The sequence below is a fragment of the Penicillium psychrofluorescens genome (genome assembly GCF_964197705.1).
Source record: "Penicillium psychrofluorescens genome assembly, chromosome: 2".
In the NCBI taxonomy this organism is placed as follows: Eukaryota; Fungi; Ascomycota; class Eurotiomycetes; order Eurotiales; family Aspergillaceae; genus Penicillium; species Penicillium psychrofluorescens.
Genome location: NC_133440.1, coordinates 4,797,719 through 4,811,318, shown reverse-complemented (window position 1 = coordinate 4,811,318; position 13,600 = coordinate 4,797,719). Strand labels below are relative to the sequence as shown.

The following is a 13,600-nucleotide window of genomic DNA, read 5'->3' as shown; positions in this document are numbered from 1 at the left end:
CTACTGCGAGTTACAACTAAGCTGGTACAGCCGCCCCTCAAATGGCCGCAGTAGAATGATATCCGGCGTCGAAGTTGCCTCGCACGTTTGGTGATTCGAGATGAGCATCTTGCGAAGCGACAAGTCCACACCATGGTCCACATAGCTCCACGAAGTCGCGCCGGGACTGAAGTTGAGCACCGTCAGGTAGCATGCATGCTTGGACTCTCGCTTGTAGGCCCAGATGAGGGGATTGTCGAGGTCTAGGGCTTCGAAGGTCCCATGGTACTGACACACTCGCCCCAATGAGCTTGTTACACACAAACGAAGCACGGACAACTTACTAGAGTTGGATTGGATTTGCGCAGTGTGATCATCGACTGATAGAAGGTCCACACTGATTCGGGACAGCGCTGCTGATGGATTCCGCACCATTCGCTCTCGTGATTGAAAGCTGGAATCCATGGCTTTGCAGTTGGCTCACAGAACCCGCCGTGCGGGTCGTCGGTCCACTGGTTGTGTCAAGGTCTTTTCATGTTTCGCAGTGATCGAAACTTACAGGAAACGGGATCCGGGTATTGTCTCGGCCTTTCTGGATGATTGCTTTTTTTGCAAGATCCAGTTTGTCGGCCTCGCCTGAACTCGCATTTTCACATGCCCTGTGTATGGTCAGCGAGAAGAATACCATATTTGCAAGGACGGACATACTCATTCCAGTATTGGATCGTTTCGATGTCCCGATTCATGTCCTCCGAGAAGGTATCGGGATTGACCATTCCCAGCTCTTGGCCTTGAAAGATGAGGTTCGTTCCCTGCAGCGTGAACTGCCATAGAGCCAACAGCTTAGCACACAATGCCCGGAAACGCGGGGTATTGGTGGTGAAACGAGAGATGCCTCTCGGCTGATCGTGGTTCTCCATCCAGACCGTGTTCCAACCGCCGTTGTTGACCAAAGTCTCTTGCCACTCGGCGATGACTCGTTTCAATTCTGGAAGTTCCCATTCCCGAAGCATCCACTTGTCTCCATCTTGACAATCCAGCTCCACATGCTGGAATTGGATGATGAGGTTGACTTCCGGCCGAGGCTTGTGCTTCGATGTATACTGGAGTGCTTGGCATGGGGTGACTCCGCAGGACATCTCGGCCAGTGTCACGACGTCGTAGTGGGCGAAAACCTGCTCGTGCATTTCTTGTAGATATTCATGGATGTGTGGTCTAGCAGTGTCAGATCTTGAGCGGTTTGCTTTGACAGTGGTCCTACCCGTTGGCAAATAGATAATTGGCTGGCTGCCACGTACTCCCGCACTTTGAGATTGGAGCATCGGGGAATGCAGAGGTTTTAGACACGAGATTCATCGTGTCCAGCTTGTTCATACAAGTTAGCTTCATTATCTCACGGGAAACAAGGGCGTCGTACCCGGAATCCATCAATTCCTTTGTCCAGCCAGAATCTTAGTACACTGTATAGCTCTTGTCGAACTTCTTCACAGTCCCAGTTGAGATCGGGTTGGTTTTTCCCAAATATGTGCAAATCTTGGAGATCTATCGTCAGCTCCTGCTCAAGGCTTCGGGAAAACTGCACCTTGACGACGACTGACAGAACTCGCCGGCTTCCTCGTCAAACTCCCATGTTGATCCTGATAAGGAATAAGCCGCCAAATTCCTTTTCTGGGGTATGTCAATATCCTACCGGAAAAAGTACTCTCCCAGTTATTTGGCGGAACCTGTTTCCCTTGCTCGTCCAGCTTCCCTGGGCTCCAGAAATACCAGTCTCGCTTTCCGAGACGAGGGTTCTTGCGAGCGCGTCTGGAGGTTTGGAACCATTCGTGCTTGGATTACCAACATCAGCATATATTCCGAGATAAATCTTGAGCACTGACCGTGTCTGCGGTGTGGTTCAAGGCGATATCGAGAATAATCTTCAGACCACGGTTATGTGTTTCCTGTACCAGCAACTCCATGTCTTCCATCGTGCCGAAAATAGGGTTGACTTTGCGATAGTCACTAATATCATACCTGCTCGGATATTAGCCTTTCAGCCCTGATAAATAAAAACCCACAACATACCCCATGTCACACATGGGCGATTCATAAATCGGAGAGATCCATATGACATCGACACCTAATGCGACGAAATAATCGAGCCGCTCCATGATGCCGCGAATGTCCCCTTTGCCATCTCCGTTGGTGTCTTGGAAGCTCTGGATAAGCACCTGATATATGCTTGCTTTCTGCCACCAGAGCAGGTTGTCTAAACTGTCGACATCTTCAGAGTCTTTCGCTGTGCCTGAGTTTTCGCTACTCCCCATCGAGACCGGTGAGCTGCGATTTAATCTTGGTGATAGTTTTGCGGGACCGAGCTTCCGATGGCGGCTCTATATTCGAAGTTTACGCACTTTTTTTCAAAGATGAAACCAGCCATAGACACAGAATAGAACACAGGAACGCATGCTCCATATCTTAGCATAGTATTTTAGGGGAACCTGAAGTCATAGGAAGGTAATGCATGGCAAACGACGAGATGCTCACCCGATCGGGGAGGCGTTCCACCGTATGGCGGTTCCGAAGAAAACAAAGACTGTCATAATTGGATCAACCAGCTAAAAATGATGAATGAACAACGAAGGCGTGGCAAGTCTTCTGCGACCAGTATATCTAGAAGGCGAGAGTCGCTCGCCAGCGGACTGCTCCTGGACTTCCCACGAAGGATGCTTCACACGAAGACTTCAACTCTGCAGAGAGCCTTGACCGTTCTTACACTTTCCAGAACCAGAAATAACACAAGGACAAACCGGATTTTATATAGGTCGTTTCTCTCAAAGTGCCCCCCGCCTGCATTCCATTCGCTGCGGCCACTTACTCCATATAAAACACTCACCCAACAAAAACGAGGCACAATGGCATCTGCATCCGACGACACCTTCAAGCCGATGGTTCTCGACTTCGACCGCCAATGGTGGCGGGAGATCATCATCTACGAGATCTATGTGCAGTCGTTCCAGGACAGCAACGGCGACGGAATCGGTGACCTCCGCGGCATCATCCAGCGACTCGACTATGTCAAGAACCTCGGTGTTGATATGATCTGGTTGACGCCGATCTATGTGTCGCCTCTCGAGGACCAGGGGTATGATATCGCCAATTACAAGGAGTTGAACCCGATGTACGGAACGATGAAGGATTGGGAGGACCTGTGCGCTGAGGTGCATAGGAGGGGAATGAAGATGATGATGGATATGGTGTTTAACCATACCAGTTCTCAGGTGAGAATTTCCGCCAAAAAAAAAAAAAAAAAAAGTTGATAACGGAAAGCTGAGATCTGGTTAGCATGAATGGTTCCTCGAGTCGAAAAAGAACAAGACCAATCCCAAACGAGACTGGTATTTCTGGCGCAAGGGACGCACTGGCAAGAACGGGGAGCGTCTGCCTCCGAACAATTGGGAGAGCATGTTTGGAGGCTAGTCTGGTCCGCATGTTTTAGGGACAAGACTGACTCATTAACAGGTCCGGGATGGAAGTACGATGAGTCCACCGACGAGTGGTGTAAGTTCTGGCTCCTTTGGAGTAGTAACCATCTGTTGACGTATGCCAGATATGCATCTGTTTTCGCCATCGCAGCCAGACCTCAACTGGGACAACCCCGATGTCCGAAACGCGGTATACGACGTGATCGACTTTTGGGGCAAGAAGGGCACGGATGGGTTCCGAGTAAATCATCTCCCTCTTTCTGAAACCTGTGAGCATAGGCTGACGTTTCACAGTTCGATGTCATCAACCTGGTCTCCAAGACACCAGGTCTCCCAGACGCGCCGATCAAGTTTCCCGACAAGTTCGAGCAGCCCGCAACGGAAATGTACACGAACGGGTAAGTCATCAGTGCCCCCAAGAGAGACATGTCCATGCTGAAAACGGTGCAGCCCGAATATCCACAAGTACATGCACGAAATGAACCGCAAGGTTCTGTGTAAATACAGCAACTGCACAGTCGGCGAGATGCCCTGCGGCGTGAACGAATACGAGGCCAGCGAGTACGTAGCCAAAGAACGCCAGGAGCTCTCGATGGTCTTCCAATTCGATCACATGAACCTGGACGGCGCCAACGGCGACAAGTGGCAGCCCCGGAAATGGGAGCTGTGGGAGTACGAGCGGGTGCTGCGGGTTTGGCAGCAGCATATGCTTGGAAATCACGGTCAGTGCTTTTGTTGGGGTTGGTGTCAACCAGACTAATTGTGATATGTAGGTTGGAGCTCCTTGTACATGGAGAACCACGACCAGCCGCGCGCAGTGTCCCGCTTCGGCAATTCAGATGTGCGCTTCCGCGCCGTGTCGACGAAGATGCTCGCCACCGTGCTGTTTGCACTCCGCGGAACTGTATTCCTATACCAGGGCCAAGAGCTCGGCACGCCGCACCCACAGAACTGGAAGATCGAGGACTATCCCGACATCGAGACGCAAGAATGGTACAAAGCGTAAGTGAACAACCCCTTCTTCTAGACAGACCAGAAGACAGATGTTGATATCTTCTCTTTTTCAGTCAATACAAACTGCGCAAAGAGAAAGAGCCCAACAAAGAACCAGATATGAAGGACACTATGGACGTCATCCGACTGAAAAGCCGCGATAACGCGCGCACCCCGATGCCGTGGGACAACTCGACGCACGGCTCTTTCACCACGGCGTCCAAGCCGTGGATCAGGATGAACGACGAGTACCCCGAGATCAACGTGCAGTCGCAGGAACAGGATCCGGACTCGGCGCTGAACTACTTCAAGAAGCTGGTTCATATGCGCAAGCAGCATCCGCTGATGGTACGTCTTTAAACCTTTAAGTTCCGATTCGTTGTTACTGATCTGGTCTAGTTCTACGGAGCCTATGTTCCGGTGAATCCCACGGATCCCAAAGTCTTCTCGTTCCTGCGGTGCCAGGGCCCGTGGCGCACGCTGGTCTTCTGTAACTGGACATCGGAAACAACCGAGTTTGAGATCCCGACGGAAATTGACGTCGACCTGGCCGTCATGCTGATTGCCAATTATAAGGTTGAAGATGATCCGCTGAAGCACAAGGTCAAGCTGCAGCCGTATGAGGCGCGCATTTACTCGCTTCGGAATTAGGGCAGGTGCATTTTTTTTGTATAACATCATCGCAGGTAGACCAAAAGTTTTCACACAACGTAACGAAGGGAACTGGTGGCGGGTTGAGTAGACGTTGCGTATTTCTCCGGGCTGGCGGGATTGGGTTGCGAGGATGAAAGCTTCGCAAGAGGTACGTCATGAAGGTGTGTGTTTGTTTACTTGCATAATACCTATTATTAGTATCTTATAATTCATAACCATCAACGCCGCGTAGCTTGGCAAAGTAGCAATCCCGCTCCTTTACAGTTCGACAACTTGATACCCTTTCCCAACACAACGTCCATCCTTTTTTAGGTGGCAACAACATGTGGGAACAACTGCCGCAATCGCTATTCTTCATACACCCCATCACCGCCCTAGGTGCTCTTCTTCGCACTCTCCCGCTCCGCCTTGCGCAGAGCACGCTTGCGAATAGATTCATGCATACTCTTGTTCTGAGAAATGACCACCGAATTCATCGGCGAAGTGACCGAGGTCAAGAACCACGCCATAATCCCATGACTCCAGTAAGGCGAGGAGCTATAAGCGTAAGCGGGCGAGCCGCCACTCCGACCGATCTTGCCAAGGGCAGCGCGGACAAAGGCGCGGGGAGTTGGGATGGAGGCTGACGCGCGGCGGATCTTGGACATGGCCGAGGTGATCAGGTAGGCCTGGACGAGCTCGACGGTGATGCCGTGTGGCGCCAGCTCGGCTCCCAGCGCGGTCGACCAGTGCTGCAGGAAGGCCTTGCTGCCGGAGTACGTGGCCAGCAGTGGGGTCGGGAGCAGGCCGCCAAAGGAGCCCATGGTTAGAACCAGACCGCGACGGCGCTGGACCATGCCCGGCACGATGAGCTGAGTGACGCGCAGGGTACCCATGCAATTGATCGTGACGATATTGGCAATCTCCGAGGCCGGGGTCTGCGCAAAGGGAACGGGGATCGAGTGGCTCTGGCCCACGTTGTTGATCAGCACGGAGACATCCAGATCTGCCACGACCTCCCGCAGGGCCTCGTAGTCGGCGTCGGCGTTGCGCGCAAAGTCCATGGCCAGGATCTGTGTTTCGACGGGGTACTCTGCTGTGATTTCTTCGGCGAGAGCGGCGAGTTTCGAGGCGGTTCGTGATACCAGCACAAGGTTGAACCCAGACCGCGCCAGCTGCAGCGCAAATTCCTTGCCCAGGCCGTCTGATGCGCCGGTCACCACTGCCCAGCTACCGGGGGGACCGAACGAGCGGAGCTATGAAAAGGGTGGAGGTTAGCCTCTGAGGAAGTGACGAAACAGGAACATACATACCGGCTTTCCAGGCAACACGAACAGGCTGAGCAGCACGCGCACGAAGATCCAGACTTGGTAGGCAATGACCAGCCCACCGGTGGCCAACAGAAACAGGGCTCCGACAGTGGGCAGGCCGGGAGGGAGGTGCGTGGGCCATTGCGAGAGGCACTCGAAGTGTTTCGAGAGATCCATATTGGAGGAGAGAGAGAGAGGAGCACAGAGAATGAGTGAGTTGAAAAAGAGAGAGCGGATGTGGAACAGGGAGAAAGAAAGAAAAAAGGTTGGGGAGAGGTGATCAACGCCAAGAACCAAAAAACATATGAGGACCTCGGTCTCCCTTTTCTTCTTCCGCCAACAAACAAACAACCATGTCGTCGCTGCTGTCCTACCTCCCCCCCTTCGAGGGTCTGCTTCCCAAGTGGCTATTCCTGGTACATTGATTTCTTCCGCTTCTTCTTCGTTCCACCCAATTAATCCCCTGCCTCCTAGGTCTCCGTCATCTCCGCCGTGAACAGCCTCCAAGCCATCCGCTCCGCAGACTATACAGCCCAGCTATACAATGGCCAAGTAAACGGCCAATCGCCTGTGAACCCACTCGCCAGCCGGCTCTTCGGAACGTGGACGCTTCTCTCCGCGGCCGTCCGCATCACCGCCGCATACCACATCACCACGCCCGCCGTGTACGATCTCGCCGCGTCCACCTTCGGCATTGCCCTCGTGCATTTTGTGAGCGAGTGGCTTGCCTTTGGGAGCGCGGGTCTGCGCGGACGATTCATTAGCCCGCTCATTGTGGCGTCGTCTAGTTTGGCGTGGATGCTGACGCAGCGCGGGGAGTATCTGGGTCTATAGGATGGATACCTTTCCTGCAATTATATAATTGGGAGAAGCGGGAATTGGATAAACCGTGTATATGTGTGTGATTTGTTTTTTGTGTGTACGGATTCCAAGTGACTCTACTCTGTACTGCACTGCTTTTTTACCCGTCTAGCTTCTTCCTGTACAGCTCGCCGCCACAGTCCCGTAGCCTGGCGGCGGCCTGCTCCGGCGTGATATCGCGCTGGGGCTCGGCCATCAGCTCATACCTGTGTGATACGTATTAGTGTTGACCAAAGAAAAAGAAACGAGAAGCATACCCGACCAGGAACTTGCGCACGGTGGCACTCCGCAGCAGCGGCGGATAGAAGTGCAAGTGTAGATAGGACGCCTCGAGCTCTTCAGCGTCAGCATCCAGCGGTGCCTGGTGGATACCCATGCTGTAGGGGAAGTGCGTTTCGAAGAGATTATCGTAGCGACGAGTCGTCTCGGCAATCGCCTCGGCCAGCAGGGTCTTCTCGGGAGCCGACAAATCCACCAGCGCGCGCCGGTGCGAGCGGCTAACGATCATGGTCTCAAACGGCCAAGTCGCCCACCAGGGGACAACGACGAGGAAGGACTCGTTCTCGAAAACGATGCGGTCGCCCTTGCGCGCCTCCAGCGCGGCATAGTCCTCCAGCATGTGCTGCCCGCCGTGCTCGGAGCGATACTTCTTCAGCTGCTCCAGCTCCGCGGCGGGCTCCTCCGGCAGCGAGCTGGTGGTCCACACCTGGCCGTGCGGGTGCGGGTTCGAGCAGCCCATCGCCGCGCCCTTGTTCTCGAAGATCTGCATGTAGCGGTACTGCTCCTTGGGCTTGGTGACGCTGGCGTGCGGGGAGGAAGGCTGCAGGGTGGTCGTGGGCGCGGTCTGGGCGAGCGGCGAGGTCGGCGCCAGGTGCGCGGCGTAAATCTCGGTCCAGGCGTCGATGACGGGAACGATCTCGCGCGGCGATAGGTCGGCGAGCGTTAGGTTGTGCGCCGACGAGAAGGTCAGCACGTAGCATTTGCCGGTCACGGGCTCGGCCTTGAGGAAGCGCACTTCCAGCTCTGCGTGCGGTGAGTGAGTATAAACTGAGAGAGAGGGAGGTCGATTGAATCACGAACCATCTCCTTCGCTGCCATCGTAGTCGGCCTGCTCCTCCTTGACGGCGCTGTAGTCGTTGACGAAGACGAACGTGCTGTCGTACTTGGGGTTAACGTCGCCCGCGGCGCGCTTGTTGCCGGGGCACAGGTAGCATTGCGGGTCGTGGGCGGGGAGAGTCGTCTTGGAGGGGCTCTCCTGCTGTCCTCTACGAATTGTTAGCTATTGTCGTGATTGACTGCGCAGCTAGGTCAACTCACTGCCAGGGCCGCTTGGTGCGGTGGGGGGAGACGAGGATGGAGGAACCGCGCAGGGGGTTGTATCTCCGGTGGGAGATATCGTTGAGAACGCTGTCCATAGTGATGACTGTATGTAGAATGAGGACCTTGAGAGGAGTGGAAGAATAGAGGAAAGAAAACCTGGACGTTGGGCGGTGGTGGGGTCGCGGGGTCTCCGGGGTTGGTTGTAGGTAGGTCCGCGTAGTATCCTCTAGGTATGGCAATATGGATATGGCCAGGAAGGGACTCTCGGTCAGATTAATTTTCTGGAACTTTTCCTATTCAATGGATATCAAAATCTGGCACATTGGGGCATGTCGTGCAGCATCCCTGTCTTGGCATCGTCATTTGTCGCAGAAGCCGGTGAGCCGGAAAGGAATCGGCGGGATCCCGATAAATGAAATGTGGGGTGAGCATGAAGTAAGTACTATTTACATGGGAATCGATATGTACAATAAAACAGAACACATAACACATCGCAAGTCATTATCACTGCCATTTACGCCGTCGCAGAATACGGAGGCGGCGTCTCCAACTCTTCAAACTCCGTCATGGACAGCTCGTACCCGAGATGTCGCTTGAGCAGTTCATGAGTGATGAATCGCTCGGGGGTATTGCCCTGTGCATCCACAAACGAGACATGCGGATTGACATCACTAATGCGCTGCAGCTCATTCGCATGGCGATGGTGGTGCGGGCACCCATCAACACCGATCAAGAAGATCGTAACGTGCACCCAGCTGAGACTCAACAGGTCGAGCTCGAACTCATCCATGTCCGTGGCTTCGCCGTCAAGTAAGAGCAGGAGCCGCAGAATCGGCGTTTGCGGGCCAGCTTGCCACCCGAAAATGGGGTGGTACGTCGCGGACTCGGAGTGTTTTTGGAAATGGAGCTCCTTGATCTTCTGCCACCCCGTCATCACGCGCGTGCCGCCGCCGAATTGGATATTGCGCCACATTTGTTCCAAGTTGTAATGGTTGATGGTGCCGACATGACGGGCATGTGTCGAGAATGTGGTGAGCTGGTAGCCCTTGAAGTTGTGGTCGTGGTTGGCCATGGCGTCGCTGAATCGACGGACGATGGCCTTTGCGACGTCTGCATTCGGGGTTAGTATGATGGATCAATAAGTGCGCGGGAAAGGATTACCTTTGTTCTTTGGCTGGGTCGATCGAGAATAGCCCGTGATGAGATACTGGTTATAGTTGGGCCGAACGGGATCAAAGGCCATGGAGCCAGAGACATCCAGGAGGATCATGGTGTCATCAGTAGGCGCTTCGGGCGCATCAAACGCTCGAAACGGTGGAGGCATGACCTGCTTCGAGTACCCTGACGAGGTATGTTGTATATGGCAAGTATCATCGGCGGAGTAATACCCTGGCGGTGGTTCCACGGCCTTGGCCATTCTGGCACGAGCCATGTTCAGCGCGGAGATCATGTCTGGTTTCAGTCGTGGTCCCCCAGCGCCATCCCGGTGATTCATGACCCAGTAGAGCCGTTCCTCGGCGGTATCTTCAAACCCTCTCCACGCAGGCGTGATCCCTCTCCACCCCGACGCCGCTTCGATGCTGAACTTCAACGGATTGGAGGCCAGGTCGGCCCACGCCACGGGGATGGGCTCGAAATAGCCCGCTTGCAGGAGGTGGAAATACTGGATCGGGCAGCGATTGCGCAGGTCCGCGATCTTTGCAGTCATGCCGATCTTGTCCTGGTAGGTGAGCACGATCTGTCGATCCAGTTCATCCGGCCATCTGGCCTGTTCCTCGCCGAGAATCTGGTTCTGCAAACCGATCGAGTAGTTCATCTGTTTCTTCGTTTTGATCAATGCCTTTTCTTCTGGCGATTTGATCGAAAGAGCCTGTTTCAGGCCCGAAGAAAACCTGGAGGATTTTTTCTTCCCATCGGCGGGCGGACCGGCGATGGCCAATTTGGACATTTGAGTCTCCAGCTCGTCTGTCGCCCAGATACTGCTTTTTGGCTCCTTGGCGTTGATCGCGGCTTGTGCTTGTGTATTGAGCGACGCATTCATTGCGATGGTCTGGTGCACCATTCTGGCATGGTAGCCGGGTTGAGGTTGCTGGATCGTCCAAAAGGTATTGCCCATCCGATATCCGTAAGGGGAAACGATATTGTAGCTGTAGGGGTTGCTGGAAAAGAAGGCTTGCTGGTAGCAGTCGTGGTAGGAACTCTCGCCCGGGTACATGACGGCCTTGGACCACAGTTGCTGGACGGACAGACGCTGCCATTTTCTTCTCTTGTACTGATGGATGTCGCAGTTGCAGTAGTAGTCGGTTTCGTGCTCGGGCTCAATCTCCGGGTTGTAGATGCGGTATCTCATCTGGACGGCCTGTAGGAGGTTCTGCATCTCTTGCTCGTCGTGAGCGCGGATCTCCCCCGCTTTAATCACTGCATTTGTGTGATATCGACCCGCGTTCCTGGCTCTTGGAGGCAAAGGCGTTTGCAAAGGAGCCTGCAAAGGAGCCTGCACAGGAGCCTGCACAGGGGCTCGCTTCTCCGACTTTTCCGAGAGGTTCTTTTCGGAGAGTTTCTTTTCGCTGTACGCGTATTTCTCTGGATTCTCATAGTACTGGTCCACCGCCTCATTGGTGCTATTCGCGTTCTGTCCATATAGTTAGTAAGCTTGCGACCCTGTCGATCACGGTGGGAGGTAGGTACTTCGAGAAACATGGAGGCCGTTTTGTCGTCGGCACCCGGAGCGAAGCTGAGAAACTCAGCCAAGCTCTCCTTGTCGGGCTGCATGGTGGCAATGTTCTCTGGACAGTTCTGCGAGTCAGGACGGGGATCTAGGGTCCATCGGCTGTGCTTTTAAAGCCAAGAGAAATGCGGTCGTCAAGAGGGAAAGGGTCCGCAAGTGGGGTGGCGGTGCAAACAGGAACAGGGCTACGCAACGGGGACACGGCTACGTAAGCGAAGAGAGGGAGGCTCAGCAACAAGGCAGTGTCCCGCCAGCAAGGCGCCAATGAGGGATATTTCCCGGCAATGCGGCACTAGAACTGTCACTTGTTCTTCGCCCCGATGATTATTATGGTTGGAAGTGGCCAGCTGATGGACTCACCCCGGACCCACTTGCTGAACAAGCATTTGGAACGAACTCGCCCTGCATCCGTAGTGGCTACAGCCGCAACACGATAGCCCAAGGATCCCTGGATTCCTCGGCGCTGGAGACTGCGCATTTACCATTTTCGGGTATCACGGAAGAACCAAGTGGAGAACGACGATAACGCGATAAACTGGGTGTCCCCCGCATTCGCTTTCGCATTCGCTTTGAGACTCTTCGGATTCCAACAGTAATCATTATTGTCTCTGGGAGACGAAATGGCACACACCGACATGTCTCCGTACACGCTGCAGGCCGAGGGCGTCATGATCTCTGGAAAAGATAATGAGGAACTGATTGGGGTGCGGTGGCTCAAGGACAAACAATTGCAACTACTCCCATAGGGTTGAATTCCCTCCCTAGATAGATGTATAGTGAGACGTGCACTATTCAACAGGCCATGTAATACTTAGATGTACCGTGACGTCAGGCCCTTCTTTATCGCCGTTGGTCTTATCGCCCTCTCTGCTCAACTCCAACTCCCCCACAACAATGGCACTCTCGAGATATAGATAAACCCGGACACAGGGAACCGTCACAGCCATGAACCCTTCAACGGTAACCTTCGATTCCCTACCGAACGAGGTAAGACCAGTAACCAGACCTCCTCTGACCCCAACTCATCCATTCCTCCAGGTCTCTCTACAGATCCTCTCCTCTCTCTCTACACAATCCCTCCTCCCCATCACAGCCGTCAACCACCGCCTCCACGCCCTTATCCTCCGCATCCTCCACTACCGCCTCCTTGCTGCCGCCTCCCTCCCAGAATACAAACTCCTCCTAGAATGCTTCCACCCGAGCTCCAAACTCACCGAGCCACACGTCTTCTGCACATACCTCGGCACCGACGGACTAAGTGACCGACACGAAGGGCAGGGCTCACTCTACGAGAGCGTCGACAGCGTGCACCGACTGTCCCGGCTAACGGGGCTCTATTCACGGTTCCGCCCCGAAGCACACACAGACGACGATGTCAGCGGAGGAATGTCGCGATTCGTTTCCTCGCCACGTACGACGCTTTTGCTGCCGGGGATAGTGGGATTCATGCGGGCTGATACGAATGGGGATGGAGAAGAAAGGTCGGGGACGGCAGTGACGAGGGCGGTGAATCTGGAGGGGTATGAGGATTTTTCGCAGCTCTGTGTCGTTGTGAATCTGGTTCAGGTTATGCCTGGGACGACGCTATTACGCAGTGCGCATACTATTGAAGATGGATTCATTCGTCTGTGGCGGGAGTGGCTGAAGAGGCAGGGCGAGCGGTGGAAAGCTGCGGCGCGGGTTGCAGAGGAAGAAGGACCGGAAGCGGCGCGAATATTACGGGATGCCGACGAGACTTTCTGGGTGGATCGAAACAAAACGGTCGGACTAAAGATGCGCGTGCGGGAAAAGGAGTGGAATTCGGCTTTTCCGGTGTTGATGCACCGCGACGAGGAGTCTACGGTGGGCTACGAGGTTGATTTGGAAGGTAAGTGATAGTGTTGAATGGCGATAGGCGTTAAAAACTGACGAGACAGAACTGCATATCCGCTCAACACGCTTACTCCTAACCCTGGAACAGTCCCAGGAGGAGCAGCAGAGCTACCAGAGCAATGCCATCATATTCGGGGCATTTCCCAGTCAACAAACAGCCTAGCGCGCGAGCCCCTGGACTCTCGGGTTATTACTCGGGTCTATCTATAAGGATTGGCCGTGCAGTGCCATACCGGTCTATAGATAAAAAGTTATGCCTGAGCAATAAACAATCCCACAGCCAATGGCAATTTATAGAAACCGCCCAAATCGGCACCGTCTGCCGGGTGGAGTGACTGTGGAGCGGCACCCGCCGAAGTTTTTACCCGAAAAATTAGATCCAAGATTCGGGCCGAAAGGATGACGGGCAACGGCTTCGTGAGCGAAGGTGAGTGCCC

General features: G+C 54.1%; 7 protein-coding genes across 7 annotated transcripts; 3 read left to right on the top strand and 4 right to left on the bottom strand.

Moving 5' to 3' along the window:
* PFLUO_LOCUS3982 (uncharacterized protein) lies at window positions 1–2,288 on the bottom strand (the record flags this gene model as incomplete). Its single annotated transcript, XM_073781286.1, has 10 exons — window positions 1–267; window positions 324–491; window positions 539–638; window positions 688–1,194; window positions 1,241–1,344; window positions 1,397–1,521; window positions 1,578–1,616; window positions 1,670–1,808; window positions 1,860–1,995; window positions 2,047–2,288. 10 exons carry the CDS (start codon window positions 2,286–2,288, stop codon window positions 1–3), a joined length of 1,827 nt encoding a protein of 608 aa, XP_073638057.1.
* Window positions 2,289–2,876: 588 nt separating this feature from the next.
* PFLUO_LOCUS3981 (uncharacterized protein) lies at window positions 2,877–5,090 on the top strand (the record flags this gene model as incomplete). Its single annotated transcript, XM_073781285.1, has 9 exons — window positions 2,877–3,242; window positions 3,307–3,436; window positions 3,484–3,522; window positions 3,572–3,687; window positions 3,741–3,844; window positions 3,897–4,168; window positions 4,220–4,448; window positions 4,514–4,787; window positions 4,839–5,090. The coding sequence occupies 9 exons, from the start codon at window positions 2,877–2,879 to the stop codon at window positions 5,088–5,090; spliced, it is 1,782 nt and encodes a 593-aa protein (XP_073638056.1).
* A 377-nt stretch (window positions 5,091–5,467) lies between these two features.
* Window positions 5,468–6,559, bottom strand: PFLUO_LOCUS3980 (uncharacterized protein; the record flags this gene model as incomplete). The annotated part of the gene is made up of 2 exons (XM_073781284.1): window positions 5,468–6,328; window positions 6,386–6,559. The coding sequence occupies 2 exons, from the start codon at window positions 6,557–6,559 to the stop codon at window positions 5,468–5,470; spliced, it is 1,035 nt and encodes a 344-aa protein (XP_073638055.1).
* Window positions 6,560–6,735: 176 nt separating this feature from the next.
* PFLUO_LOCUS3979 (ergosterol biosynthesis protein) lies at window positions 6,736–7,216 on the top strand (the record flags this gene model as incomplete). The annotated part of the gene is made up of 2 exons (XM_073781283.1): window positions 6,736–6,798; window positions 6,857–7,216. 2 exons carry the CDS (start codon window positions 6,736–6,738, stop codon window positions 7,214–7,216), a joined length of 423 nt encoding a protein of 140 aa, XP_073638054.1.
* Window positions 7,217–7,343: 127 nt separating this feature from the next.
* On the bottom strand, window positions 7,344–8,658 carry PFLUO_LOCUS3978 (galactose-1-phosphate uridyl transferase; the record flags this gene model as incomplete). The annotated part of the gene is made up of 4 exons (XM_073781282.1): window positions 7,344–7,449; window positions 7,501–8,266; window positions 8,324–8,508; window positions 8,561–8,658. The coding sequence occupies 4 exons, from the start codon at window positions 8,656–8,658 to the stop codon at window positions 7,344–7,346; spliced, it is 1,155 nt and encodes a 384-aa protein (XP_073638053.1).
* A 419-nt stretch (window positions 8,659–9,077) lies between these two features.
* Window positions 9,078–11,335, bottom strand: PFLUO_LOCUS3977 (uncharacterized protein; the record flags this gene model as incomplete). The annotated part of the gene is made up of 3 exons (XM_073781281.1): window positions 9,078–9,673; window positions 9,725–11,195; window positions 11,252–11,335. 3 exons carry the CDS (start codon window positions 11,333–11,335, stop codon window positions 9,078–9,080), a joined length of 2,151 nt encoding a protein of 716 aa, XP_073638052.1.
* Window positions 11,336–12,236: 901 nt separating this feature from the next.
* On the top strand, window positions 12,237–13,326 carry PFLUO_LOCUS3976 (uncharacterized protein; the record flags this gene model as incomplete). Its single annotated transcript, XM_073781280.1, has 3 exons — window positions 12,237–12,278; window positions 12,330–13,158; window positions 13,208–13,326. 3 exons carry the CDS (start codon window positions 12,237–12,239, stop codon window positions 13,324–13,326), a joined length of 990 nt encoding a protein of 329 aa, XP_073638051.1.
* Between the last annotated feature and the right edge of the window lie 274 nt (window positions 13,327–13,600).